The sequence below is a fragment of the Lepisosteus platostomus genome, chromosome 18, assembly GCF_059453375.1.
Source record: "Lepisosteus platostomus isolate fLepPlt1 chromosome 18, fLepPlt1.hap1, whole genome shotgun sequence".
Lineage (NCBI taxonomy): Eukaryota > Metazoa > Chordata > Actinopteri > Semionotiformes > Lepisosteidae > Lepisosteus > Lepisosteus platostomus.
The window spans coordinates 10329311-10356903 of record NC_142628.1 but is presented as its reverse complement, the minus strand read 5'-3'; the positions used below and the strand labels follow the sequence as shown (position 1 = coordinate 10356903).

Below are 27593 nucleotides of genomic sequence, written 5' to 3'. Positions count from 1 at the left end.
TCCCCTCACGGTGGAGCTCAAGTATTTCTTTGTGTTACTAATGCAAACGTGTTTTTGTGATCTGTCTGCACACGGGCGCGTAGGAGGGAAATATTCTAGACAGATGGATGGTGTTTTGTGCCTAACCATAAACGTTTCACGGTAGATGAGCATGTCCATTGTAGTCTGCATTTGTGCAGAATCAGCTTTCCCCCGTCTGGTATACAAACCAATGAATGGAAAAGTAATCCCTATTTTTTGCACTCTGTCAACATCTTAAACTCATTCGTGTTAGGCGATCGAACATGTAAAAGATAAACCCGTTGGAAGCCAAAGTGTGTTGTAAGCTAAACCGTTAATCATAACAAATTTAAAAGACTGTAGTCTGATAACAGTATTCACGTAAGCACACTGTGGTTTACGTTTATCTGTGCATGAACTTTGGGGACTAAATGTCAGGTCATCTGTGTGCCGGGGGCGTGGTGTACAGTACAATCAGCTGAAAGAAACCTGTAAAAGCAGAATTTCATTTAGAGAGAGAAGAGCGACGGAGCTCGCAAGACAGGGTCTACAGTAAGTGCAGATTTTATCAGTTTTCCTTTTGCTTACAAATAAAGCAATTTGATACCCCTTTGTTTTCATACAAAACATTTAACTCTGCGCAATTTGGAAGGAATTTGAATCAGAACAGCTCGTAGGCTGCCTACTAACTTCTGTTTTAAAAGATTACTTTGGTAGGCGAGGCAAGTTTTATCTAATAGCAAGTTATTTATTGGATTATCCAATGTTTATAATAAAAGGTCATTCGTGAGTTTGTACTTGATTATGATTGTAATTTGTTTAAAGTGTTATTTTTTAAACAAACACTTTTACTTTTAAACATTGTCTAAAGTATTAAAAACATTTGTTTAAAAATAACAGTTTCTGAAAACCTGGAACAAAAACTGAAAATGATACACGTCGTTATCAAATCGTGAAACAATGGGTCTCTGGAGCAGACAAAAATGTAAATGGCTCTTGTAAAAGGCCCCTGTAAAATTATTTTGTAAGAATATTAAGAAACTGATTTTTAGTACTACTGCAGCATTACTAAGAAACATACTGTATACTGTAATGTCAATATATTGGGAACATAATATAATTTTTAGTTTGCAGTTCTACTTATTGGGATTATTATTGGTATCATTATAATGTCAAGTAATTTCATTCAGGATTCCCACACAAGCACGATTTCGAGACAGCCATTAACATGTAGGCTAGGGTACTTGGTGTCTCCAAATTATTTTTCTGTGACTGTTTTTCTTGCACTACACAAACATCAAGCCCAGCGTTTCAAAGATAGTCTGGGATTAATATTTTTAAAAATACAAGATGAAATGACCAAACTCTTTCTCTTGAGCCCTTTTTACTGCTTCAGTATATGAATATTCTTCATGTCCAATTAAATAATGTCAGATTTTTCACAAAAGTGGAATAGTAAAAACTCCTTCCATACTGTATGACATGCAGTGAATATGTTCTGCAAAATGGGGAAACATGGAATTATATTGAAGGAAAAAAGTATTATTTAAGAAATTGTCTTCATTATTTCCTTTGTTTCCATGTTCAGGATAATAAGTCATAAGGATAAGTCAGACTTTGTGAAAGACCATGGCCACAGTGAGAGACAGGCTTCTGCAGGAGGTCAACCCTGGACACACTTCTGAATCTGCAGCAAAAGTGACTCTTGTGGGAGTAGGACAAGTTGGCATGGCCTGTGCTATAAGCATTCTTCAATCAGTAAGTAGAAGCATGATCTGAAATGACATACTCACAGACATACTTATAGTTTGAAAGGTTAAGATATTCTGTTAAGATATATTTAATATGTTCATATTTCTAATATTTTACTATCATATTATGCCCCAGCCAAAATTGCTAAAGACTTTAATTAAAAAATGAGCCACTATTAAATGATTCATTTACATGAACTGTAAATTAATTGTGCTTGTGACTTGTTGCCCTGTCAGGAAGTTACAAAAATGGTGGTAGAAAGCAAGGTTGCACAACATCTGATAACTGCAAGGTTCGGTATAGTAAGAAGGAATATCATTTGTATTATATTGAATAGAGGCATAAACCTAATCAAATACTGCTTGTTAAACATTCATTGTGTTTTTAATGGTTTTTGGAGTATAAACAGTCTTTATACATGCTTAACCACTGTGCATTATAAGTGATGATAGTTCACTACTGAAAGTAATGCATTTTTTTTCTAAATGTTTTTCCCATGTTGTAGAATATAGCAGATAATGTAACCTTGATTGATGTAATGGAAGATAAACTGAAAGGTGAAGTGATGGATTTGCAACATGGCAGCCTCTTTTTGAAGACCTCCAAGATTGTAGCTGCTAAAGGTACAACAGAACGGTCTTAAGAAATATACATACATATAGTATTAGATCAGCTACAAAGGAACAAGTAAGGTTTATTCCATGCTGAAAAAAAGAAGAAAGAAAACACAACGTTTCGGCGGTGGAGCCTTCTTCAGGTGTAGATAAGCTATGTGCATACATATGTGCAGAATGGCTGGATCTATCACAATTTGACTTCCTTTTAAAATATTTTGCTGCTCATGTTATTTTTAAAGTCTTCAGAAGAATGATGTGAAAAAAATGAAGCCCTTAAGCTAGCACAGCAAGCCCCCTGTTTGTCTCACTGTCTCCCTTCTGGTAGCAGGATAAAATAAGGATGTTCTGATGTGCTGGAAGAACAGGAAAGGTTGATCTTGCTCACAGAGGTCCCTTGACACACGCCAGGTCAATTACAGCAAGGGCTGAGAGCAAGAGAGATCAGAGGTGTGCAGTGGAACCTGTCCCCAGTGTCCTGCCGAACACAGAGCACAACAACAGAAGTTTGGAGGCAGATTTTGCAACAGGGAAAGCTGATGCTTGGAGAAACCTGCTATTACAGCACAATCTGTCAGGTTTTTCATGTTTCTCCAATTCATCTTTTCTTCTGCTTCTAATAAGAGGGCTCCTTCTCTTGAACAATTTAGGGTGAAATAAGATCCCAAGTATCAGCTTTGGTTTGCAAAGAGTCTAGACAGAGGTCACATGCAGTAAAAAACCGGAATAAGAAATCAGCTGTTAATACCATTAGCATTAGAAAGATCGCAGGCATCCAGTCTCTGGTCATCAGCTATCTATTGTGAGATGTCCCCTTTGTCTTGCAGACTACTCAGAAACAGCTAATTCAAAGCTGTGCATCATCACTGCTGGTGTTCGGCAGAAGGAAGGTGAAAGCAGGCTGAACCTGGTTCAGAGAAATGTTGATGTCTTCAAGCACATCGTCCCTAGCCTGGCTAAGTACAGCCCGGATGCCATTATTCTTGTTGTTTCCAATCCAGGTGATTCAAGCTTTGGTCTTGCCTATGAAATGTAACCAAATGTATAATCGCTTAAATCTGAACTCTTAAATGTCCTTAACATTCTTTCTGAAAATGCATTTGAAATCATGTCATCAACACTGTCAGGTCAATTAAAAACTTTAAAAGGCAGCGTGATCTCTATATTTAAGGTGACACTGTGCGTGTACTGTTTGTCGTTATTCAGAACTGGACATTAGTCCTTTCCTGTAATGTAGTGATGGCAAGGTAACCAAGCAACAACACTGGCTTCTAATTATGTTGTTAACTTATTAACTTCACACTAAGTGTCTTACTGATATCTGTCAACACTAAACCAATTTGGATGCTGCAGGATAGAACAGGATGTCATTAGTAACTATAAGACACTGACAGGGATATTTGAAGTCTGTTTTTAAACCAGGAGTGCTCTGCTGCTGTTGCTCCCTGTGGCTGACTGCAGAGTTTTTGTGCTCTGTTTGCCCTCGCAGTGGACATCCTCACCTATGTGGCTTGGAAGCTAAGCGGGTTCCCCAGCCACCGGGTCATTGGCAGCGGCACCAATCTGGACTCGGCCCGGTTCCGCTATCTTATGGGAGAGAAGCTGAGGATTAACCCTAGCAGTGTCCATGGATACATTGTGGGGGAACATGGAGACTCTAGTGGTAGGTGAGACCCAGCCGCAGCCCCTGGCCTGGGTTTCTGAAGTATGAGCACCCTGCACACACTTGAATAAAAATCAGCTATAAAGACCTTAACCTCCCTCCTCTCAAGCCTTTCCTCAAACATGAGATCTTTTTTTTAGAATATCACTCAGGCATTGAACAATGGGACTATTCCATTGCACGACTTTGTTACCACCTAAATCTTAATAAATGTAGCCAAATATATCTGTTTAATCATTTTAGAGATGAAAGTTTAAAAAATCGGCCGTGGAGAGGACTTTTAATACTGATAATAGCAGTAATAAGTGCATCTTAAATTTATGATGCACATCATTTCTGAAATTACACAAAAGTGGAGTGGCAAAACCTTAGAGGCTTACTATTCAGAATGAACTCGTACAAAAATAGTTATAGACCAATGGAGCAGCAATGCATCTTCTTAACAGTTAGAAACAGTGCACACAGATTAAAGCCCACCTACAAACAAGCAGTTCAGAGTGGCTGCTCTTGCTCGTGACTTGCTGAGATCCCCAAAGACCAGTTCCTTTGGTGAAATACAGATGGGGCGTATCCAAGCTTGCTGCATAACAGCAGCACAAACCAAAATATATTAAGTTTCCCAGTGGGAAATGAAATGAAATGAAAAAAAAAAATCTCTTCAGTTGTAAGCTGTTGTAAACTATTGTTCAGATGCAATTGCACTACTGCTGAAACCTTAAAATACATGAAGTTGCTTTATCCTCACACTGCAATTATGTTTTATAAGCAGCAGTAAATCAACTGTTTGAGAATTGTTTTTATGGACATACAGTACTGTAACACCCAGGGTGGTGAACTTTACAACAAAGTTCACTTTTGAATTAAACATGTTAAACTACCAGAACTACCACTACCAGAATTTGTTTTGTTTACTTAGAAAGCAGCTAACTGTCACAAAAATTAGTATGTATTTAGAAGGCAGGATTGTACATATATTGAGTTACTCCACCAACATACAGTAGCAAGGTCATGCAAAGAGATATCATACAAAATGTTTGGAGAAACCAAAGTTTTGAACAAAACACAACCTGAGTGTGTGTGATTTGAAAGATCAAAGTCTGTGTTTCAGTCGCAAGAGGAAATGTTTGCTTAAGAAAATCTCATTATGAAATGACCCTGTTGTTTGTGGAGCCAGCTTTTAATGTGACTGCCCACCTGGCTAAGCATGGGGACTGACAATTCATTCTCGAGTCTGCATTAGTTTCAGAATGAGTGTTTTTGAATTCCCACCCACAAGCCCTCTAAAAAAAGACACGTGATATGCCTAGTAGTAAACACCAGCTGCTGTGATCTTCTCCTGAACTTCCTGACATGGAGTTAAAATACTTGTTACTGGACTGAAACAAGCCATAACTTAAAAGCATGCACTTCACTTACACTCATAGTTACAGAGTGCAGAGAGTGTGTGGTTAAAACTCCTTTTGTCTTCAGTTCCTGTCTGGAGTGGGACCAATGTGGCTGGCATTAGTCTCCAGTCTCTGAATCCCCAGCTGGAATCAGACCAGGACCCTGAGGGATGGAAGGAAATACATAAAAAAGTGGTTGACAGGTACCGTTAATGTTAAGATTTTACCAAACTTAAGACTTGCTTTTCACAAACTCGTTTCACTCCATATACAGTATATCGAGGTGGAAGACACCAGGTTATTAGCAAACAGTTTACAAAAAGCTGGATTAGAATGACTTTTTATTCAGACCACCAAAAGACAGTCCAGCACCCATTTGTGCTATTTGACATTGTAAACTGCTTTGAACGAAAACTTCTGTATTCAGCACACTTCAAGTCAATAAGCATCCATTTTCTAACCGCTTACTCTCAGTAACCATCGCACTTCTAGTAAATATGATTGGATTAAATTATTCTGTGCACATCTGAGAAGCATGGCATACAGTAAGTTTATGTTGTTTTTTTAAAATTTTGCTCTTAAAAAGGCACCACATGACCTTTGTCCCCAATTGGGTAAATTTATCTTAAGTAATAAAAACTATCAGTTTCAGTGAGTCATAGTTTCCCTATGATCTTGAGACATCTGTGTGGAAGAAATACTTAGCATTGGAAGGAACAGTTAGATTTCTCAACACAATTCACTCTCCAAAATTTGAATAGTACAGTGTTACAACAGTGAGACAGTTTAATACTGATTATAGCAGTAATAAGTACAGCTTACATTTATGATGCACATCATTTCTGAAATTACACAAAAAAGTGGAGTGGCGAAACCTCAGAGTACTTACTATTCAGAATGCACACCTTAAAAATGATTTTAAACTGGAAAATGCTTAATTGCGGATCTTGTCAAGATTGAGCACTCAGTATGTTTTGATATTCAGCAATAAGAACAGAGCAGGGTAACTGCTGTATAATTTTAAACTTCCCAAAGCATTCTCCCTGATTTAATTCTACAATGCAAAAGCAAGTGCCAACGGCTTATATTTGATAGACATGCAGTATTGTTTAATTAAACAAACCCGCTTCTGTGTGAAGCTCTCAGCTCTTTGGATGTACTGTAATTCTCTTTTTGGAAATGTGTGTTCTGTTTGCAGTGCGTATGAGGTGATTAAACTGAAAGGATACACCTCCTGGGCTATTGGCCTGAGTGTGGCCAGCCTTGCAAACTCAGTCCTGAAAAACCTCAAAACGGTGAACCCCATCTCAACACTTGTCAAGGTAGGGCCCCTTTAAGGTATCCTACAAAACACCTCAGGCTCCTGCACAGCTGCCTTTAAGGCTCTGGGCCTCTCATTCGTGAGACTGCCATTAGCTGAAAAGATCCAATGCAGTCATAGGAGTGAAACAGGATAGGGTTCCCTTCATTTACTCGGGTGAAAGGTTTGGATGGATGTAGAATCATTTTGTGGACTTTGCTGTACACTTACAGATCCTTGTTAATGCTTCATGGTGTGCCCCTTTAAAATGCTTTGGCTCATTCAAAGGAATTGAAATGATGTTTAACATTGACTTTCTCCAGAATGGACAAGGGGTCTTTCCAGATAGTCAAGGATACTCCTCAGAGCACAAGTGTACAATTCAATCCAAGTCCAGTAGTATAAAATTACTCTCCTACTCTACATATGCATCTACTATGAATCTGTTGGCAAGCAGGTATGCTTGTAATATTTTATAATTAATAATAGCATTATTTTATAATTGCTTTAGATTTATGTTTAAATCAAAGGGTCCTTATCAAGAGGGATTTCTTGAGGAGGGGGGTGGAGACAGATCCTGGCTATTGCTGAAACAAAGCACCTCTCCTTTTCCAAAGGGCATGCACGGGATTAAGGAAGAGGTGTTCCTGAGTGTGCCCTGTGTCCTGGGCTCCTCTGGGGTGTGTGGGGTTTTGAAACAGCCCCTGAAAGAGACGGAGACCAGGCAGCTGCAGCACAGTGCGGAGACCCTCTGGAACGTCCAGAAAGACCTCAAGCTCTGAATCCCGAAGATGAAGCCCAGGATACCAGAGCAAATGCAAATCGTTAAAGCTTCAAGCATTCCTGGGCTGCAAGTTCTTTTTGAAATCCTTTGTCGAAACGAACGCTGGTTCTGTTAGACGCTGTGCTTGCGCACGCTGTGGCAATGACTGCGGTGAACGTTATTCAGGATGTGGTAAAGGGGCGGTTTAAGGAAATGTTCAAATTTATGACTCAACCCCACATTGGTAATTTTAAAATATGTCTCAATCCTGGTAGATTATGGTGAAAAGATAAACTGAAATATATATTATTTTGGGGAGCTTAGGACTTGTTTCAGGAAATGACGCGTAAAGAGTTGGCTTTCACCACAGCTTCTCTAGTTTGTTGGCTTATGGGCATCATTGCAATGTTTGGAGAGCTCTTTGTCTGAATGGAATTCATGAGCACTCTTTGACAGCAAATATTAAATACCTGATTCAACATGGTTTGGCTGCTTTGTTTCCTTGAATTAGTATTTTCATTCATTTCTTGTTTTTATAGAAAAACACCTCTGGAATTAATTTCAGCGTATTTAAATAAAAAACATCAGATCTTAGTAAAACTGGCACAAGACCTAAAACTGTCAATGGTCTTCAGGACCTTCAACAACCTAAACCCTAAGAATCCTTCCTATCCAGAAACTGTGAAATGTTTTCCCACGCCTCTCCATTTTCTAAATCATCTAGATCTATGCAGGATGAAAACTATAGCACTAAATTCATTTTTTTTAATAAAGCGTACAACTCTGAAAGGTAAAATTCTAAGAAGGATATCTTAAGAAGACAAGCGATTTCAATCCCTAGTTTTACTGCATGAAATTGAACAGATATAACTTTAACTGCACCACTAGGTGGCAGCATTTCCTAACAGTTCCAAAGTCCTGCCTGTGTCCAAACAGTATTCCCGAAGCCAATACTGAGGCTGTGGGTACTTATTAAAAAAACAAAAATAAGTTTTGAATTGGTTTATTATTACAAAGTGAAAAATATATCATAATATTACTCTTATTTATGTAGAGTTTAATATGTAATGTACTCCTACTGCCCTTGACCCACAAAAAAAGTGTTTCTGATTGCCTGCAGAGGTAAAGACAATAGACTCATGGACTCATAGGTGGAAACAATACGAGAGTGTGACTTTCTTTTCTTTTAGTTAGAAGAGCTGTAATTTATATTTACATTAACGCTGCAAGCCCTGCCCTCTTTGGGACAGAATACTGCACTTCAGTAGGTTTTGTATTTTTAAGAAGTGCATTTCTCAGTGCAGTAGGTGGCAGTACTAGTTTTCAAGTGCTGCAAAGTCTGTGCAAAAACCAGTGGTTCATTAATGTAAGTCATTTTTATCAACACTGCTCTTTTCCATCTGCAAATGCCTCTCGTCGCTAGAGATACTGGCAAGCATTTAAATAAGCCGTGCTGGCGAAGTTCCTTTTAACCCCTTTCCATCTGTGATGATGTATAAACAAAGGTGCTGAGCCAGTGTTCCTCTATAAACACCAAAGTTTCACAGAGCAGTTCGGTTTCATCTTCCCTGTTGGCACAAGAGAGGTTCCAGATCAAGAAACCCACAGTAAAGGGCAGAATCCCTCGTGTGTTCCAGAACTTCCACAAGGGGTCCTAATGACGGTGATGCCCCCCTCGTCTGTTGTAGTGTTTGGGTCTTCTTGGGCATTGGGAGCCTTTGTCTGACTTTACCTTCTGTGAGCCCCTCTCTTGAGCACTACTGTTTGTTCCCCGCCTATGGCAGGGATTCTCGAGTACAGTAAGCAGGTTGGAAAAGGCAGATGTATAAACAGAAGTGGACTTGAAGGCCAGAAAGGCAAGAAACAAGTAAACACTGGCCAAAATGGATGTAACAGGCTGCTTGCTTGAGTCAGAATCCACAGGGGATGATGGGCCTTACTGCCCCTGAAGCAGACTAGAACAATGACCTTTAAGCATTCTACGAGTTGCACGAAAGTGAAATGCATTCTAAATGATTTATATAATTTCTAGGGCAAAGGGCTCCTACCCCAAATGCATTCCAGGTTTTGCTTGAGTCTCTCGAACTCCATTTAGCCTTTATATTGTCTTCCAAAACACCTGAAGTAGCTGTGTTTGTTGTTACTTTATTTCAAAAGTTCTAAGGTTTGTTTGGAAAGAATTTCCTTCCATGATATTTCAGTTTATTACCACAAATCTTTCCAGTTGGGATTTTACCTCTCTCTGTACAATATATATATATATGAAAATAAAAGTCTGATGTCCTCTAATTTAAAAAATACAAATAATATATTTATGATTAATAAATAATAAATAGCATTATATTGTCTAGTTAATACAGAGAACACTCAGCCAACCATAATTTTAAATCTAGTTGTAGGACATTATCAGGTTTAGTCACAAGAAAGTACAGTAAATTATTTATGAACTCCAGTGCTCACAGCAAACAAGCAAGAACTACAAAAGCTGAAGCATTTTTGAAGACCAAGCAAACACCTACATACTTGAACACTGTGAGTGAACTGCACATAAACTAAGCAGAAACTAGAATCTGACCTAGACTGGACTTAAATGACCAAACAGTTTTTTAAGTAAAGAAGCTAGTGTTACAGGGTATGTTTCACCAAACAGTTGAAGACCTAGTGAGAAAATGATCATGGAAGCCCTACTGGTGTGGTCCAAGCCAGAAGCAGCTCTGGTTGGTCATGAAATCTACCAAGTTTCAATTGTATTGGTTCAGTGTTTCCCAGGACACAGGTCGTTTGAGATGTGAGAGCAAAATGGCGGTCAGGTGGCCATCTTGGTATGTGCATGAATGACAGTGTATCAGATGTTAATGATATGCTTGAAAGAATGATAAAATGGTCTCATGTTTGGAGCAAATTGGACTGTTTTTCAACAGCAGAAGTGAGTGTTATGAGTCACATATTGACAATGAAGGAAAAGAAATGGCAGTCAAGTGGCCATCTTGAGACTGGATTATGTATACAGTATATTTCACATATTTATCTTGTTAAAACTAGAATTACACTTTTAGTCTTGAGCTAATTGGCCATTAAATTTAATGACTGATCTGTCTCTGTACATTTGCCTAGCACGAATTTGCTTGGGTGCCTGGTCTTCAAACACTAGCATTTTCAAATGTGGGAAGAAGAAAAAAACCCTTACAATCACAATGAACTTCCACTACTTGGAGACCTAAAGAAAAAAAAAAACAGCAAAGTAATGAAGTCATTTTATCAAGGCAGCAATAAAAGACATTTTATAGCCTTTTGTTTATTACCCCATTAAAAATGATTTGAATCAAGTCTCCAAAAGAAATTCCCAAACCTCTATGGCCAATTTAATCCCATTATTTCTTAATTAGAACTTCCAAGGGTTAAAACTATTTTGCAACACTCATGCTTTCTTCTCTCTGAAAACCTCTGTGCCCAGTGTAGTTAAGATCTTATCTGCTTTGTTATATAAAAGTCCCTGCACTGCTGCAGAAACCACCCATGACTACAGCCTGAGCGCAGGGAGATCCTAGCGCTGGTGTCAGCTGGGAGGAGTACTTGAGCATGACCCTTTTCTGCCCCCTTCCTCTCCTGTCACATGCGTGTGCTCTTAGCAAGGCTGCTGGTGCATGGCCATGGTGCTGCGGGTTCACTCAGCCTCTGCTGGAGGCTGCCAGCGGCCTACCTCACTGCCAGGATTTCGCACGGTCGAAATATGGACGTTCCAAAAAGAAACCCAGGCCACAATGGAGAATCCATCCAAATGCCTAGATATTTTACAAGGGGAATTGGGCGACCTTCACAATTAACTGGGGGCAGCCAGATGCTAGCCCTTGGACGCCACAGTAACGAGCAAGAAGACAGACCTTCCGGCAGCACAGAGCCGAGATTCAAACCACCTGGATTGGTGGGGAATCCTCCTTCTGCAGCAGAGGTTTGTGAAGCCAGAGCAAACAGGCAAGTTTATTTAGTGGCTTCCTTGCTCAGTGAGCTACTGGGGAAGGTTCGTCACAAGGCCAGCCAACTGATAAGAAACTGAATCAATAAATTCAATGTCAGAGTCAGCCCCTGTTTGCTTAATGCTTCAAGTCTCTCTTAAAGTGTCAGGATAACATCCATGGATAGGCGGGAGTCAGGGGGAGATATTTGGTCCTATGTAGGTAATATTACCTCCAGAAAGTAAAATTGCATTAAAGAATAACAAATGAAATCATCACAGAAGATCAGCTTAGTTGAATGGGTTCAGCTCTGTACAGATATAAATGGGTTTTATGTGTACAGAGAGAATTAAAGGCCAAAGTTTAACAGAATTTTAAAAAATATATTTCCTGAGATTTATTTAAGTCTGTCTGTGCTTTCCAGACACTTCTGGAACAACCGTTTTTTCCAGGCAGGATATCATTTCAAAACTGGGTGTGCTAGGAGTTACTAAAATTGTCCTTTGCCAAAGCTCATATAATAATATGAAGTTCACCAAGAAGATTTATTGCCTGGTGAGCAGCAGCTACTGATTTTCCAGACTTTTCAAGTGGCACCCAGGTTTCTCAGCACTCTTCCTCAGATATTTTCAAGAACCTGCAACACCACAGCTTGAGAGCCATTTCAAAGGCCGCAGGAAAGACGTGGACATAGAACTGTCCTACTTTACCAGCTTGATCCCTGGCACCTCCCCCACCAAATAAATTTTGGTAAATGCTCTTGGAACTGATTCTTTTACTAAAAGACTCAAAATCAAGTATTTTGGCCTTCTCTTCCTGTGCTTCCTTTACTTCACAGATGCTATAGGCACTGATTGATTATTTGGATTAATTATGCAGCAGCTGTCCAGGCAAGCAAAGTGTATCCAGGGATGCCATAGAAAGAAATTCCAAAAGCTGCCTTTTTCCTGCTCTGGGGTAGTTTGTGATATGTCTGGCAAACATGAGTGTAACTAAGACAGTAGAATTAATAATAATACAGAAATCTGCATAAAAATAAATAATGAAAACCTGTGTAAGACGTCTGCTAGGGATGAGAACATCCAAGGTGGTGAAAGATATACTGACAGAGAGACTAGAAATTACACTCCTAACACTGGCATTCTATTTTCATACAAAAGGCAGTACATACCACATTTTGTAGAGATAATCCTACAACATTTTGATTGAAAAGGCTGTGCTGTCCAATGGTTAAAAAATACCAGTTTTAGCAGATCAAACTTGATACCTTAACAAATACAAAAAAAGAGATTTATAAATCCTGATGGAGCCTGTGACTGGGTTACGTTCAAATTAGACCTGTATCTGTGCTACTTTACCAATGGTTAGTGTGCTAAAAGTGAACTTTTGGATACTCTTTGAAAACAGATTACTTTTTGCTCCTTGCTTCCAGGATTTTTGGCATTTTTGTAATAATTTAAATATATTTTTAAAACATGAGATAATATTTTCTAATATTAGACTCCTATTATACCTCCTCCACCCCACCCCCACACTTTCTGCTTCAGCCCAGGTAGTCATTTAACAGCAGTATGATAGCTTGGAAACCAGAGAACTGAAATGATCGATGAGATTTCTAATCAGTTAGAACTCTGTCTGGGACCACTTCCAGGACTTATAGGATCATAAACTAATACATTAAAAAAAAAACATCGTTTACAGGGTTGCCCTGGGTGACTGAAGCAAGGGTTCATCTTCTTGTCAGCCTTTTTCTATCTGATAAGATTTCACAGTGCGTGTCACAGTACTTTGTCCTCATCCTCGGAAGCAGGGCTTTTAGAAGCTGCACAGGCAGACAGCCATTGAAAGGTGAGGGATAATAACATTGACCACAGCTGCCTTTCTAAACACCATTGCCAGCCCTGACCTGGAAGCCTGAAGTTCCCCCAGGTAGACACTGGAATATAGAACCAGAGAATGGGATGGGCTTGTGACTGGAAAGGGAAGATTGATTTCAGGACTTGCCGCTGCTGGATTAGAATCTTGGTTCAACTAACTATAAGACTCTAAGCAGCTAAACAGGCCAGAGAGCCTCCTTTCATTTGTAACATGTCTTGTGTTCTGCAGGTGGGGCAGAGAGCAGTCTGCCAGGACTCTGTTACCTCTCATCGAGAGCAGTGGCTCTGGGGATTACCCAGACACCTGCAGGCACTGCAGTGATGGCAGTGAGAGATGTGATGCTCCTCCAGTTGGTGAGAGCTCTCCTGTCAGTCAGTCACTGTGGGATTCGCTGCACGTCAAAGGACAAATAGCACAAGGTGTGGGTGGATCAGAGGAGTCACAGAGTACATCGCTTCTATGAGTGCTACAGTAACATAGGCTATTCCTGATTGCATGGGTACAAAACGAAAAGTACAACAAATGTTAAACAAAATGGAAATATATATATGTATGTATTAAAAGTGACCTACTGTCATTTAATTGATGTATGATTTGCATCAAAGCATCTTTAGTCTTCATCTGGAAAAATACCAATTTCGTCTCTCAGCTATTATATGTGACATCTATTGGTATCACTTTGAACAATTAATTTTTTGTCTCGCTATCACCTGAAATTAAACTCCCGCTTCTTCTGCTTTCATTTACTGTAGGTAGCACACGTAAACACAAAAAGTCATGTAACAGGACAATTTACACATTGGGTAATGTGTTTTCCTTAAGACAGTTCCAAAAATGTTTACTGTAATTGCAGAAGCATTGTGCAGAGCACATTTGCCATCAGTAATTAATGAATTTCCAGAAAACATCGGGGACACGTTTTTTTCACACCTCTAAGTATTCCTCGATTTAAAGTCTAACAGAACAAATCTATAATAAGATTCTGGTACAATGTGTGATGGAAGGCACTGGAAATATATAGGGTTCCTCTAAAGGTTCCCTTTTCCCCTGGAATATAAAAGGATGACTTAGTAGTAGCATGGGACATTGAAGACACTGAAGGGAAATTGTCATTGACATCCACAACTTGGGGATAGCATAAAATAATCCACAAAATCCAGTTCCATTATTAACAAATCTCAGGCTACTGCTACAGTGGCAGGCCTATCAGGAAGAGAACACCACGGGCTGTGAAACAAGTGTGTCACGAAGCAACTGGACATCTGTGGGCAACAGCTGCAGATCTCCAGCACGAACTGGCATCTTCAGGATACAAAGCAGCAAAAACCAACGTTTGATGCTGAGTGCATGGATGTGGACCGTGTTCACAGCGAGGTTGCAAGGAAGAAGACGCTTCAGAAGGTGAACCACTAAAAAACCCACAATCAAGCTGAGTTTGCCAAAGTACATCTGAGGAACAGAACCATTTATTATCGTCAGATGAAACAAAGATTGATCTTTTGGGACATGCACATCAGTGTTATTTTTGGCAAAAATAAGGTGAGACTGATGCTGGGAAAACACTTATGCACATTGTAAAATATGGCAGGAAAACTATTAGCTTTTGCATCTCCACATCCTGGAGCCCTTGTTCTAAGATATGAGAAATCGTGAAACATTTCATTCCTTCTGGCAAATAGCTCAAGCTTGCCCATACATGGGCAATACAGCTTGACATTGATAAAAAGCATAAACCAAATAAAAAAAGGGTTGGCTAATTATAAAAACATTTTAAACATTCAAAACATTTTTTTCAACAGGACTTGTTATCAGATGGCATATTATATGGTGTTTTTGTTCCTTTGTTTTGGGAAGTGTGAATACATCTTGAGGGTACTGTGCAATATTTTTCACAAGAAAGTGAAAAGGAATGCTATTACCATTATAAAAGAAATAATGTAAAGGCTTGCATTTCACTGCGTGAGGTTTCAGAGAAGAGTAAAGTTCAGAACATCATGGTTCAGGCGACAGGACTGGAAGACTGCCCTGCAGGGAGTATTGTCAGTTCTAGGTTTCAGCCTTCAATCTGCTCCTCAATGCAGACTGAAAACCCCATTCATCAAACAATTACAGCTAGTGGCTCCTCTGGTATTTCAGTGTTACAATCATAAGATGGACACATCTCCCTAAGGAACTCAGCCCAGAGTCCTTGCCACCTCTCATCCCCGGCTATGCTAATTCTTCGGCTTGATTTTCCACTGAACTGAAAGGCTCATCTACAAGACAGTCACCACTTTCCAATGCAGCCGGCATGCCAGAAATTGCTATTGACATTTCAATTTTACTTGATTTTTTCCCTCTTTGATGGCATAATAGGGAAAATTTACATTTGAATAAAAAAGCAAACAGGACGTGTCTGGGTGCGCATCAGGGAATGTCAGTTTTTTGTTTTCAATTACAATTCTATTTCAGTCGGGGTAATGCAATTAAAGGCTAATTGGAACAAGTGCAGATGCAAGGTTATGATCAGAAACAGTTATCTCCTTGCTCCATCTTTCATCTTACAGTACAGGATGCCAGAACGTATTTTATTAAGGGCCGAAAAAAAAACCAACAACTGTTTTACAATTCACGGTACATGGCATTAATCCAAGGAGACAAATCGTCTCATCGCTTTTACTTTTATTCCTGAACGAAGAAAGATTTACTGCAGCTGGTTTGTTTTGTCACGGCAATCAGCATGCGGTTTGGGTACGCAGAAGAGGTCTGCCTGCCATAGGGAGCCTTCTGGAACATTTGCATTTTAAAGAAAATCATCAAGGACTTCACACGCTTTCCTGGTGGTACGGTGAGAAATAGCCACTTCCATGAAGCAAAACCAACAAGGACACAAGAAATGAAATTGAGAAGATCTCTGAAAAAGTGGCCTTAGTCTTATATACAGATTCCCTGAGAATTCATCTTATTATTATGATATCGTCAAAACACAAAGTGCTTATACGGTCTGGCTTTGAGAGCCATTTAAAGAGAAGAATATAGTTTATGAAAAAGCTTCCTGTTATTGGCCACAAAAGAGGGAAGCAGTGTTGAATCATGGATAGATGGTATTTGAGCTAACATGGCTATTCATTTATCTAGGAGCTTGATATGTTGCAAATACTAAAGAAAATTGGAAATACCTTTCAAGTTGTGTAGCACAACAGTGCAGGAATAGTCTTGACCGGACAGAGATAGCCAAGACGCATACAGCTCTGCATGAAGTGACTGTTGTTTTCCCTCAAAGGTGATTTTCAGAGCAAGCACTTGAGCTACAGATCCCCTCCCTTCCTCTATTTTTTAAATGCTGTGCATGAAAGCAGAACTCAAAGGAAGTCACACGGTAGAACCTTTTGTCTCACATGGAGTCTTCATGTTTGTCCATTTTAATTTCATTCCCATCCAGACATCATGGGAACTGTGATCTGAGGACACACCTGAGAGAATACAAGCCTAATGCAATTAAATATATTGTTAATGCATTTAAAGGCTTCTACATGCATGATAAAACACTGTTTTATTATAATCCCAAGTCTTATTTTAAAAAAATCATGTTCATGTTTATGAAATAATAGTCGCGTATTTTCCTGGATTTTCCTTTGCATTAGTCAATTGCATTTTCCTGCACAAATGAAATGTGGTATTTTCTTCATGTATGTGCGTGAAGAGGAGTTAACAGAGGACATAAAACTGAGGATTCACACCAGAACCATTCATCCATTTTCTAACCACTTCTTTCAATTCATTGTTGAGGGGCAGCTGGAGCTGATCATGGCAAGCAATGCACGGTACATCCCGCATGGTGACACCTGTATCAATCAGAAATCTGAAACAATATTTCTAGATCTTCATAAAATTGACTGACCTCAAGGATGAGAGTACTGTCAAAGAGATCACACTAGGAGCAATTCATTGCACTTGTGCATATGACAAATAACTGAACTGAGGTGAGGAGGGTTGTGATCATGATTAACTAGGTAGCAACAGTCATTCAGAATACTGTTTTGGATCTGATCATACTGCATCAAATGTATAGAAAACAAGTTCTATAAGATGATTGTATGATGCATAGATTAATTATAATCGAAGCACCATGTAGCTTAATATTATACACACATTTGATAAAACGAGTTCTGCAGTAAAATGTAAGATCTTTTTGTGAAACGCACCAAGCATTAAAAACAACTTTATGAAAAGTGATTACACAATTAATGTTAAACAAACTACTGAATTTACTTGATTAGATTCATTAGAGGCTATCAGTTTACTTATGCACGCATGTTTAATTTACTGTATTTACTTTTTACATGGTTTCTTTAATGAAGTGTAAGCTGAAGAGTTCAATTTAGATCGCAGACATTCTGATTTCAATGTTTATAGTACTTCCATTAAGTTAGATTGTAATGCTGTATTGGTTAATCTACTTTAGTTAATCATGGAGTTAATTTTAAAGAAGGAAATGTCAAGCATCATTTTAAAAACTGTGGCAATTTTTTTGCCAACAAATTCACAAGCACAAAAAATAACATACACCTCAGATTATTATGGAATTGACACACTGTCATAACACAAAGTCATATTTGATTTCAATGAGGATGTTTTTAGATGGAAAAAGTCTTATCTTGTTGCTTTTACAAGACTCCAAGCTGGGAAAAGCTTCTGTATTGACCTGTAGTGTACATTTCGTTGGTGCCCAAGGCTCGGTTTCCATTATAGTATATTAATGCCAGTGTGAGTGTAATTAGTGGAAAGTCAATTCGCATTACTAGTTAACACTATTGAACATCTGCTTTCTTTAATAAAAGACACTGTCCAGTATAAAGCAGGAGAATCAATAAACAGGCTACATTTAAACCCCTACTGTCTGTCAGAAACAATATGGGACTTAAAAAACAAAAACCTAAGAGGGGGTGTCTTAGCTAAGTTATGAATTGGATGATAACTGCTTCCATACCTACCTCAGTCACTCCTTAACACCGGACCCTTTGTGCTTTGTTTTAGCAGTTCAGAAGATGCTATTTACTGCAGGCTTCAGCATTAGAGCAACAGGCTTTCAGATTTGGTCTCCTTCTGCAAAAGCTCCCTATAGCAACAAAAGCTGCCAGTACCTCAGTGGCACACAACTGAAGCAATAAAGAAATGGTTTAAAATACTATCAAATCCTTTTAAACCCTACATCAACAATGCCCCACATTGTGGCAATAAATGTAGAGCTAGCAATTAAGAATAGCAGCTCCAGGTAGTTAAAGAGGTTCTTTGCAGCATAGTTAAAAAAATCAGTTTCTATTTCATTCCCCCAAAGACCCTGCTATTCAAGAGAAGACCCTGCTAACTAACACAGGTTTTTGCAAGCCATCTCACTCAGTGTGCTGAGTGTGCAGCTCACTCCACACAGTCACGTAACCTTTCTACTCTTTGTCACACCAGAGCTCTCTTCTGCTGGAGCAAAGATTCCTTTTGCACTTAAGTTAATCAAAAGAGCAAGTAATCTCATTAACAATGACTAGAAATCAAAACTATTGATCAGCATAACGAAACTTCTCATTTTATGCTCATAAAAGCTGTGGCACATTTCTCCACCCAATCCTCATCTTCTTTTCAAAACCAGTCACCTTGCTCTCAGATTTTACTATTCTCTACATCTCTCCTGATCAAAAATGAACTCTCTGCAGAAAGGGAAAGGAAAGGGTGATCCTTCAGTTAAAGGATTTAAAACAATATGCTGCATTCTTAATTGCAATTTGCAAATTTTCAAAGTGAATATCCCATCCAATGCACATGGTTTCATGCATTAGTTCTGGAAAACTAAGATGTACCAAATGCGGAGTAATTTCTTACAAGAATACATACAATAACCTCATGCCATGTGACTACATGTATGAAAGTTAATGCAACTTTCAATGTGACTCGTGGATTACACCGATAAGACAAAGAAGAAAGACTGAGGGGTCTTGAATGAGCATATCAGTAAGGGGTGCTTTCTCATTGGCAGGTTGAGTTCACTTGCTGTCATAGCACTGGGTTAAGACCTCTAGGCAGACTCTTGGCTCCGAAGCCCGTACAAAGGGATTTGATTGAAAGACACCGGTGTCAGGGAAAGATGAACTCACCCTGCCTGAATAAGAAATTCACACTTGCAAGGCAATAGCCAGACAATGTAGGGCTCCTGCCCTCATTACTCTAATTAAATAAAGCACCATTATCCCTAGCCAGAATGCGCTTAAGGTGAAAATTATCTCTGTGCATTTTTATTAACATGTGGCCTTCAAAGGTATTCCTCTAGGTCCCATCAGTACACACAAATATTACAATGTATGAGAATCACTGGGTTCAAATTCACTACTTATTAAGCATGCAAGGTTTTATCTCTGCTTTCACATTGACTGAGGCTTGTGTTGAATCCTTTAGAAAATGAGAAAATCCTCTCCTCCTTTAATTAAACCCATGGAATAATTTGTAAATTTTTAAACCTGGTGCAATTTTTTTTTGTCATTGACAAGCATGGAATGCAAAGCAATTCCTGGAATACAGTCAGATTTCCTGCTGTGTGGATACAGGTAATGATTCTCCATGTGCTCTTTGCTATTGTACAGTCATCTAAAGAGGGATTAGCAGTGAATTTAATTAGTCTGCACAAGGAAGAAAATCTGCTGTCCATTTTTCGAATGAATAATATGAAAAAAAAATTTAGAAAAATGTTTTGTGCTTTAACATTAGGTAAAAGTGTCGCAAGGTTAAAGTCTTCCGAGGGCAGTGAATAAATTAATGAGCTAGATGGGATTTCAACAGCGGCAAAAAAGAAGTCAGTAACCTTTCTCTTCTCAAAAAAAAGTCACAGCTCTTTATTTGCACATTCACAAAGACTTTAATTATATAGAAGGTCATTTAATTAAAGAAAGCTTCATACCTGTTCAGTCTGATGCTAGAAATAAATTATGGGTAATTAAACAAACGAACCCATCAACAAATCTGCAGAAAGGAGTAGCAACAGTGTGTGGGAAGGAAAACTGCTGTGGTTAAATTAAACCCTTTAAGTGCTCGACTGAGATAACTTTTTCAGGTTTAATCCATAGGATACATAAATGAAACCCTACTGCTTCTCCTTTGAATATTTGTTTTTGAAAATGTTTTACCGTTGAGGTTAAAAAGCTTACTGTATATCATTTCTGATTCCAAATAAGCACAAAGCTTTGATTCAATATATGATCAGTTTTATTTAGCTTTTTTATGTACAAGCCACGTGATAACAGATAAAACCCATTACTGTTGCATTATGAATTCCTTCAGTGGCATAAACTATTTTTGCATTCGTGTTGCTCAAAGTCATTTTCACCTCGCATTTGTGATAAACCTGAAGTGAGGCATGAAAATCTCCAGAATAAGTGTAGGAACACTGTCACCTGTCAGCTGGTGTAGAAACGCAAGCTAGCTCAACAGTAGGTTTAAGAAGTCATTCCATTTTAATGCAGCAGAACTGGTACTAGCTGATGCATAGCTCAGAGCTGTTAGCAAAATGTACTCTTAATGCTATTAGCCAGGCAGATGTTTATGTACAATAGCTGTACACCACTAAGAAGTCATTAGACTTTTAATAATTGTATTGTCTAATCCCTTGCAATACTGTTTCTATTTAAAACAGAAATTAATTGTCAAAATGCATTCCCAAATATTTATTATTTGAAATACACATTTTAATAAAAAAAAAACACAAATCTGTGTTTTTCTGGTTAAACTGTACACGATGTATCAACGAAAGATTGCTTGATTGGATGAAGTGACACAATGCCTTTTTGCATTATAATACCATGAGCAATGCAGGCTGAACATGCACTAAAAAAAGTCCTTCATAGTCTTTAGAACAAAACACTGACATGATGACGTTTGAGTTTTGTTGTAGTGGGTGCAGAAACAAAGACTTGAAGGACTTCCAACTGCGTGGTCACCTGTCTTTGCGGTCTGAGACAATTGTGTTGATAATGAACATGTAACAGCCTCTCAACCCAGCACTGCTTCTCAAGCTTCAGGACTTTGGATCATCAAAATACGGTAAATGTCTTGACCACCAGAAGATCAGGGAATTGCGTTAACACTTATAAAAGCAGGACTGTTATTTATTTATCCTATTATTTATTATTAGACTGTTGTTTAAACTTACACAATCCCCCCATTTCCCTAGTTCCTTAAATATTAAAAGCTGTTTGGTTTTCCTCAGTTTAATTTGTTCTGACATTGTGCTTGAAATGACACATTCGCTCTGCTGGTCAAGACCATATCACCTGCTTAAAATATCTTCCCATCAGAGGTGGCAAGCAGTTGTCAGTTTAGCAGCTCTGAAGAAAATGTGTCTAGCTCAGCAGCTACACTGCGTAAAATATGAGCTTTTATCTGTTACAGACCCTTTTCTTCACTGCAGTACAGAGTGTTCTTTCTCCTTGTGAAATGAGTCCTAAACTGAGACTGAAGAGGTCATCATGTCTCTTTTGGTTTATGTCCAGCACTGTCAAATCCCAGAGGACTTGGGACTGTCATGTAATGTGCAGGAAATAAAATCTGGGAACAACAGGCTGGAAGAAAAACTGTGTTCAGAGTTTTTTTTAAAGAGTAATAAAGGATGCACTCCATATCAAGAAGACAAGTGCTGGTTTTACTTTAGTGACCTGTTTCGATACTCATGGGAAGATCAAAGTGGTGAAGAATGAATAACAGTCCTGTAAAAAGTGTGAATTCAGTATGCAATGAACACACAGTATGTTTTATTTGATTTCCTTTCAGTTTCAGTGTGACTTTTAGCAGGTAAAAAAAGAAAAAGAAATAATAATAATAAATTCCAAATTAATCCACTGTGAATTCAGCAATAATTCACAATACTACTTTCAGCTATCATAAAATGTATATTTCCTTGCTTATTTGTGTTGGTTTTGTTAATGTTGCCCAGAACCAGAAGCTAGCTCAACACTAGGTTTAAGAAGTCATTCCATTTTAATTCCATTTCCATCAGTACTAGCTGATCCATAGCTCAGAGCTGTTAGAAAAATGTACAACACTGTTAGCCAGGCTTGTACAATAGCTGTACTCCACTAAGAAGTCGTTAGATTAGACTATTATTTTTGAATATTTGAAAATATCTTTGATATATGAAACAGTCTTTTAAAGGTCTTTTTTTAATACATCTTTATAAATTATATATAGTGTTTCATTACAGATACTTAGCACTCCAAGTGTGTAAATTTAAGGTAAATACATGCAGAACTAGCGTAGTAGATCGCAGTGAAGATGCTACCAAATGCTTACTTTACTGGTAATAAACAATACACCCCTCAATCAAATTTAGGAATGGACAAGAAAATAGACAAGAAGTTTTGTCAGACAGATTGCTTTTGCTTTGAAAGTAGATTGTATAACATTTTAAATGAATATATTAGGTGTGTTAAAACAACATAAAAAAATAACCCTCACCTCCCCCGAATCTTCATAAAATTAGATACAGCATAATAACTAACAATCAATTTGCAGGCAATTAGCCTTAGTTAATGGGCTGTTTAACTAGCATAAAATGTTTCCTGAGGCAACTATTCCCTTTTTTAAAAAGTGTTTTTTTTTTAAATAACTCTGACAAAGACAAAGACTAGCCTCAGCTTTATAACTGTGTGCTTTCTAGTGATGGATTTGAACAGAACCTTTCCCATGTTTCTCCTCCATTTTAGTAGACACCTCACAGTTGCAGTTCAGGGAAACGTGGCTGTGCAGTGTTCTGGTTCTTCTCAATAAAGCCCGGCCAAAATTCACAGATTCAGCATGAGCTAATAAAAAAAACTCTCACCAGGGGCTTGCCCTGATAAAAGCAAAATACAAAAATGCTGGGGATGTTGCTGAATTTTAAAATGATTTATTGGGAGACAAATGCGGGGTAATTTATAGGCTGGTACGTCATCCTGCCAGCAAACGTGTAGAATTGAGTGTTAAAGTCTGTTCCGCATTGCAAAGAGATTCCTCAATTTTTCTATCCGGGGAAAAAGGTCTCCTTGTAATAATCGGGAGCCTGTCTTCCATGACAATGTCATGAAAGAGCAGGAGGCTGTGAGTGTGGCATGTTACAGACTCGATAACATGAGGTTCTGAAGAACTGGAGAAGAACAGAAATGAATTTGGAGCATCTCCTTGATGAAATTCTTTCGAAATCTGAAGGAGAAGTAAAATATTGGGTACATAAGATGATTCAATCAATAGGAAGAGTAAAAATTGCCCAGGAGGAACTAGGTTACATGAAAGTGATTGAAGTATGATAGGGATGTACAGTACTATAAATTTTGGAACACAGAAACTAACCTCAAGGTAATGTGTAACACAATTCAGAGGAAAAGGAAAGAAATAAATCAGGCATCTCATAAGACAGTTCAACTGACATTGTTAATTATTTTTCTCAAGTTTCACGTAGAGGATTAAAACTGTTTTATTAAAAGAATGTTAATGGCAATGACAGCGACAAATGTTCTGATTCCGAGTCACACAGGATCTTAAAAGACATAACTTTTTATAAGCGCAGTAAGGTTTTAGTGAAAACAGAATGGAAGAATAAAGATTTCTTTGGGTTTTCATGCCTAAAGAGGGTCAGCACATCCATTCAGGATGTTTAAGTGTATGAAAAGCAGTGCCAATGCACAAGTACTTAAGGCCTCTTTTTCAACACCTGTATTCTAGGCTTTTATATTGCAAATACATTTAAAGAGTCATATGTTAATGAAAGATAAAGTGCCATCATAATCCGAAATAAAAAAAAATATTTTCTTGGCCACATATTTCACGCTTCACACATTCCTAACAATTACAAATGAAAGGCTTTCTAACCCTTTATTAGTGGAATAGAGTTTATTAATGTTTAGAGTTTATTAATGGAATAGAGTTTTTCTTTTAAGGACAAAAGCAGCTTCAAGGATTCATGGATGTGGCTTGCATGGAAACAAATGCCTTTCTCCCAGATCCTTAGTTTAGGGAGTGCTAACATAATGTAGTTTCCAGAACCCTTCAGAGAAAACAGGCATAGCAAGGAAGCACACATAACAGATCGCTTTTTAACTGGAAAAATGGTTCACTCTTCCCCATAATGGGAGACAATCTAAAAGGGCCTTTCTTATATCACAGTTAAGTAAACCCCTGTACTTGAACTGTGGGATACCTTGACATTCAGAGGAGTTCCAGAGACTGAATAGGGAAAGGACAGAAACAGCAGCTTGTGAATGGCACACATGATCTTTGACTTGAAATGTAAAAATGTACCCCTACTGAAGTAAATTCAAGAACAGCATGGTACTCTTTTATCATAAAAATCCACACCCATTCTAATTACCTAGTTATTTCAATGATTAGCTTCTGATTTAGACAAAATACAAATGTTTTCTGAAAAACAGCTCAAACGTTAACTAGATGCACAATACAATATATCAATTTTTCCCAGTTCAGGAGAAAGCAAGATCTATGATTCTTTTCCCAAAGATTTCTATATACCAATTATCAGCATTCCATTGGACATCATTCTTCCTTTCCATTCTCTTTTATTTCTTTTCAATTTAAAATTTATATAATTTTAAAACAGTCTCAATTGCATCAAAGATCTCTTTGTCATGCTGAGATTATGTTAGGTGGGTTCATTTGCAGTTATGTGCATGGAACTGAGCAGTAGAAAAAAGCCAGCTAACAAAGAATATTATTTTGAGTAAAATTAGGGAGAAAATAGGACTATGAAAAACACAACCATTAGTTTCTATTTATCAATGCATACAATCCACTGAGATGATTTTTGGAAAAATACGCATTAAAATTCAGAAGCACTTGTGCTATTTAAACACGAAATATTATAAAAAGAAAATAATGGTAAAATCATTAGATTAACCATTAGGTCAATTAAAAGAAATTAGAAAAGAACAGGGGCAAAAAACATTCTCTGTAATTAATTAATGGAACCTAGCAAACATAAATGATGTAATTAATGTGATATCTGTAATAATATATTTCAATAATGTTCATCTTTAATTTGTCTTCATTCATTTGTGAGTGAGGAACTCAGAGGACACGTCTTCACCTGCAATTTAAATCTAATGCTTATAATATTTCATCATGGGAGATAGACTGTATTTAGGCTTTAGGTTCTCAGCATACAAACAAATTACAATATCAATGTTAGCGTGTCTGACCTGGGAAAAATGTGATATACACCCTGTGTTTTTTTTAATCAGAGATCTTTATGGAGACTTCTTTTTCCCCATCTTTGAAAGAGTTTGCCCACTGAGGAGTATCTAACAAAGATGCCACATCTCATTTACAGCTGGTTGGACTGAAGCATAAAAAAGTAATGCATTCTGCACTAGACCATACTAAATGTAAAAAAACAACAAAGAGGAATTGGAGGTGCAATCGGACAGGTGGGGGTCAAATTCATTTGAATTCTGCATCGAGATTGCTAGGTGGACCCTAGTAGTTAAAGGGGATCCTCCATTCTTGTGCAATGCCATTCCATATGTGCTGGTGACATACTCTTACCCAGTTAGATGTCACAAGTTAGTATGTCTGTCAATGGAAATTAACCTGGAGTACACAGTACTTTGCAGTGACTTTTCTAAAGATTTTAGGGCTCAAAAAAACAGAACACTCGGAATGTTTTGTGCCTATTTTAGCAAGTGATAAGCTGTGCACATATTTTTTAAGGAGGAAGGCTTCAAAGAGAGCAAAGTTTTTTTGTTGATGAAAGTTGCTAAAGCCATATGCGTTTCCCAGAACAATTTTAACTGTTCTGTTTCACAAAACATTTGATGCTTCAGCTACGCCTATTCAACGCAGCATACTTGCCTAGGGTGATTAATAGAGAAGTGCAGTATCTGTCATAGGAAGACGTTAGTCTCTGGTTCTTCACCTTCAATGCCCCAGCATAAACAAAACATTTTGCAATTATGAACTTTAAACCAGCAGTAATAATTATGGTCAGGAAAATAACTCATTTATGACTTCACAGATTAAATAACAGGTTTTGAACAGGTTCTCTTTTACAAAGGCAACTTCAATTCTGACCCACTTGGGCACTCAGTTAAATGTGATGATAATGAATGTAAGTACAAAGCTACTTTGTGAATACGATCAAGAAAAAAAGGAAAGCAACCCTTGGAAAAAAGAAAGGAAGAAAACACTTTGTGTCAGTGGTATAATGCTGAGCCACAGAATCCCTCTGTTGCCAGTGTCATGTGGAAGGGAAATTCTTCTATCGGTGGTTGTGTTAGATTCATGACCCTGCCGCAACCTTGAATTGGCCCTTAGTCGTTGCTGATGGGAGCTGAAGAACGGCTCCTGTCAACATGATTGCTGCTCTCAGATGAATCAAAACACAGAGGGCATGGAGCAGCACATTAAGCCAGCAAGAGAAATATATCACTGCACTTTTATATAGATGTATGGCTTTTCTCGAGGCATATAAATGACCCAGCTATACACTTGTGTTTTGGCATTTTATAAATGGAAGATAAGCCTAGTGATTTTAAAATGATTATTCCAGTTTATCATTTCATGTCCTGTTGAGAGCTAATATGACGGGAAGAAGAATAAAAAAAAACAGTTCATGAGAATTTTTATTATTACCACTTGTTTTTTTTTCCAAATGTAACATCTCTGTCAACAGATGAATGAATCCAACCTTTCCAGGCACTTTTCTGCCAATTTGCGTTATCTTGCAGGTTTTATAGCTAGTGTGCCCTGGGCGTAGATAGCTTATGACCGCTAAAGAAAAATAGCCTTAACTTAAACAATCCAGAGGCGGTAATAGCATTCCTAGGAACAAATTGCATTAAATCAACATTAATGTGTAAAATAAAAGCATATTATCAGCTGCAGAGATTTTCTGGCTAAAGTGGCCCATTCCCACAGTGAAATGAAAATCTGAGATGGTGCCACATGAATCAAGATGAACTCACATAGCCTGCTTATTAAATATTTAAAGACACAGTTGTGTGAAAAAAGGAACAACCAGAAATGAGAACCTCCTGGCAAATTCACATCATTGGATGATGCCTCTTAGTAGGCAGCTTCTTAACAGCACATTGCTCCTTGAGTCCTGTCAAACAAGGGATTCCCCCCCAAACCCTGCCTGCCCCCAGTTCCATGCTTCTCTCTCACACCACGGCACCGGCAGTGCGATATACAAAAATCACATCTTACAACCCCCTGCAAGGCTCAACGGTGTTATTTAACAGAACATCAGGAGGTCAAATTGTAGTCTTGCATTTCTGATT

At 38.1% G+C, this 27593-nt stretch overlaps 1 protein-coding gene across 1 annotated transcript; it reads left to right on the top strand.

Moving 5' to 3' along the window:
• The first annotated feature begins 408 nt into the window (after positions 1 to 408).
• LOC148645640 (L-lactate dehydrogenase B chain-like) lies at positions 409 to 7961 on the top strand. Its single transcript, XM_088610973.1, has 8 exons — positions 409 to 552; positions 1589 to 1758; positions 2258 to 2375; positions 3194 to 3367; positions 3856 to 4029; positions 5500 to 5617; positions 6613 to 6736; positions 7332 to 7961. Exons 2-8 carry the CDS (start codon positions 1630 to 1632, stop codon positions 7494 to 7496), a joined length of 1002 nt encoding a protein of 333 aa, XP_088467099.1. The 5' UTR covers positions 409 to 552; positions 1589 to 1629; the 3' UTR covers positions 7497 to 7961.
• The last annotated feature ends 19632 nt before the right edge of the window (positions 7962 to 27593 follow it).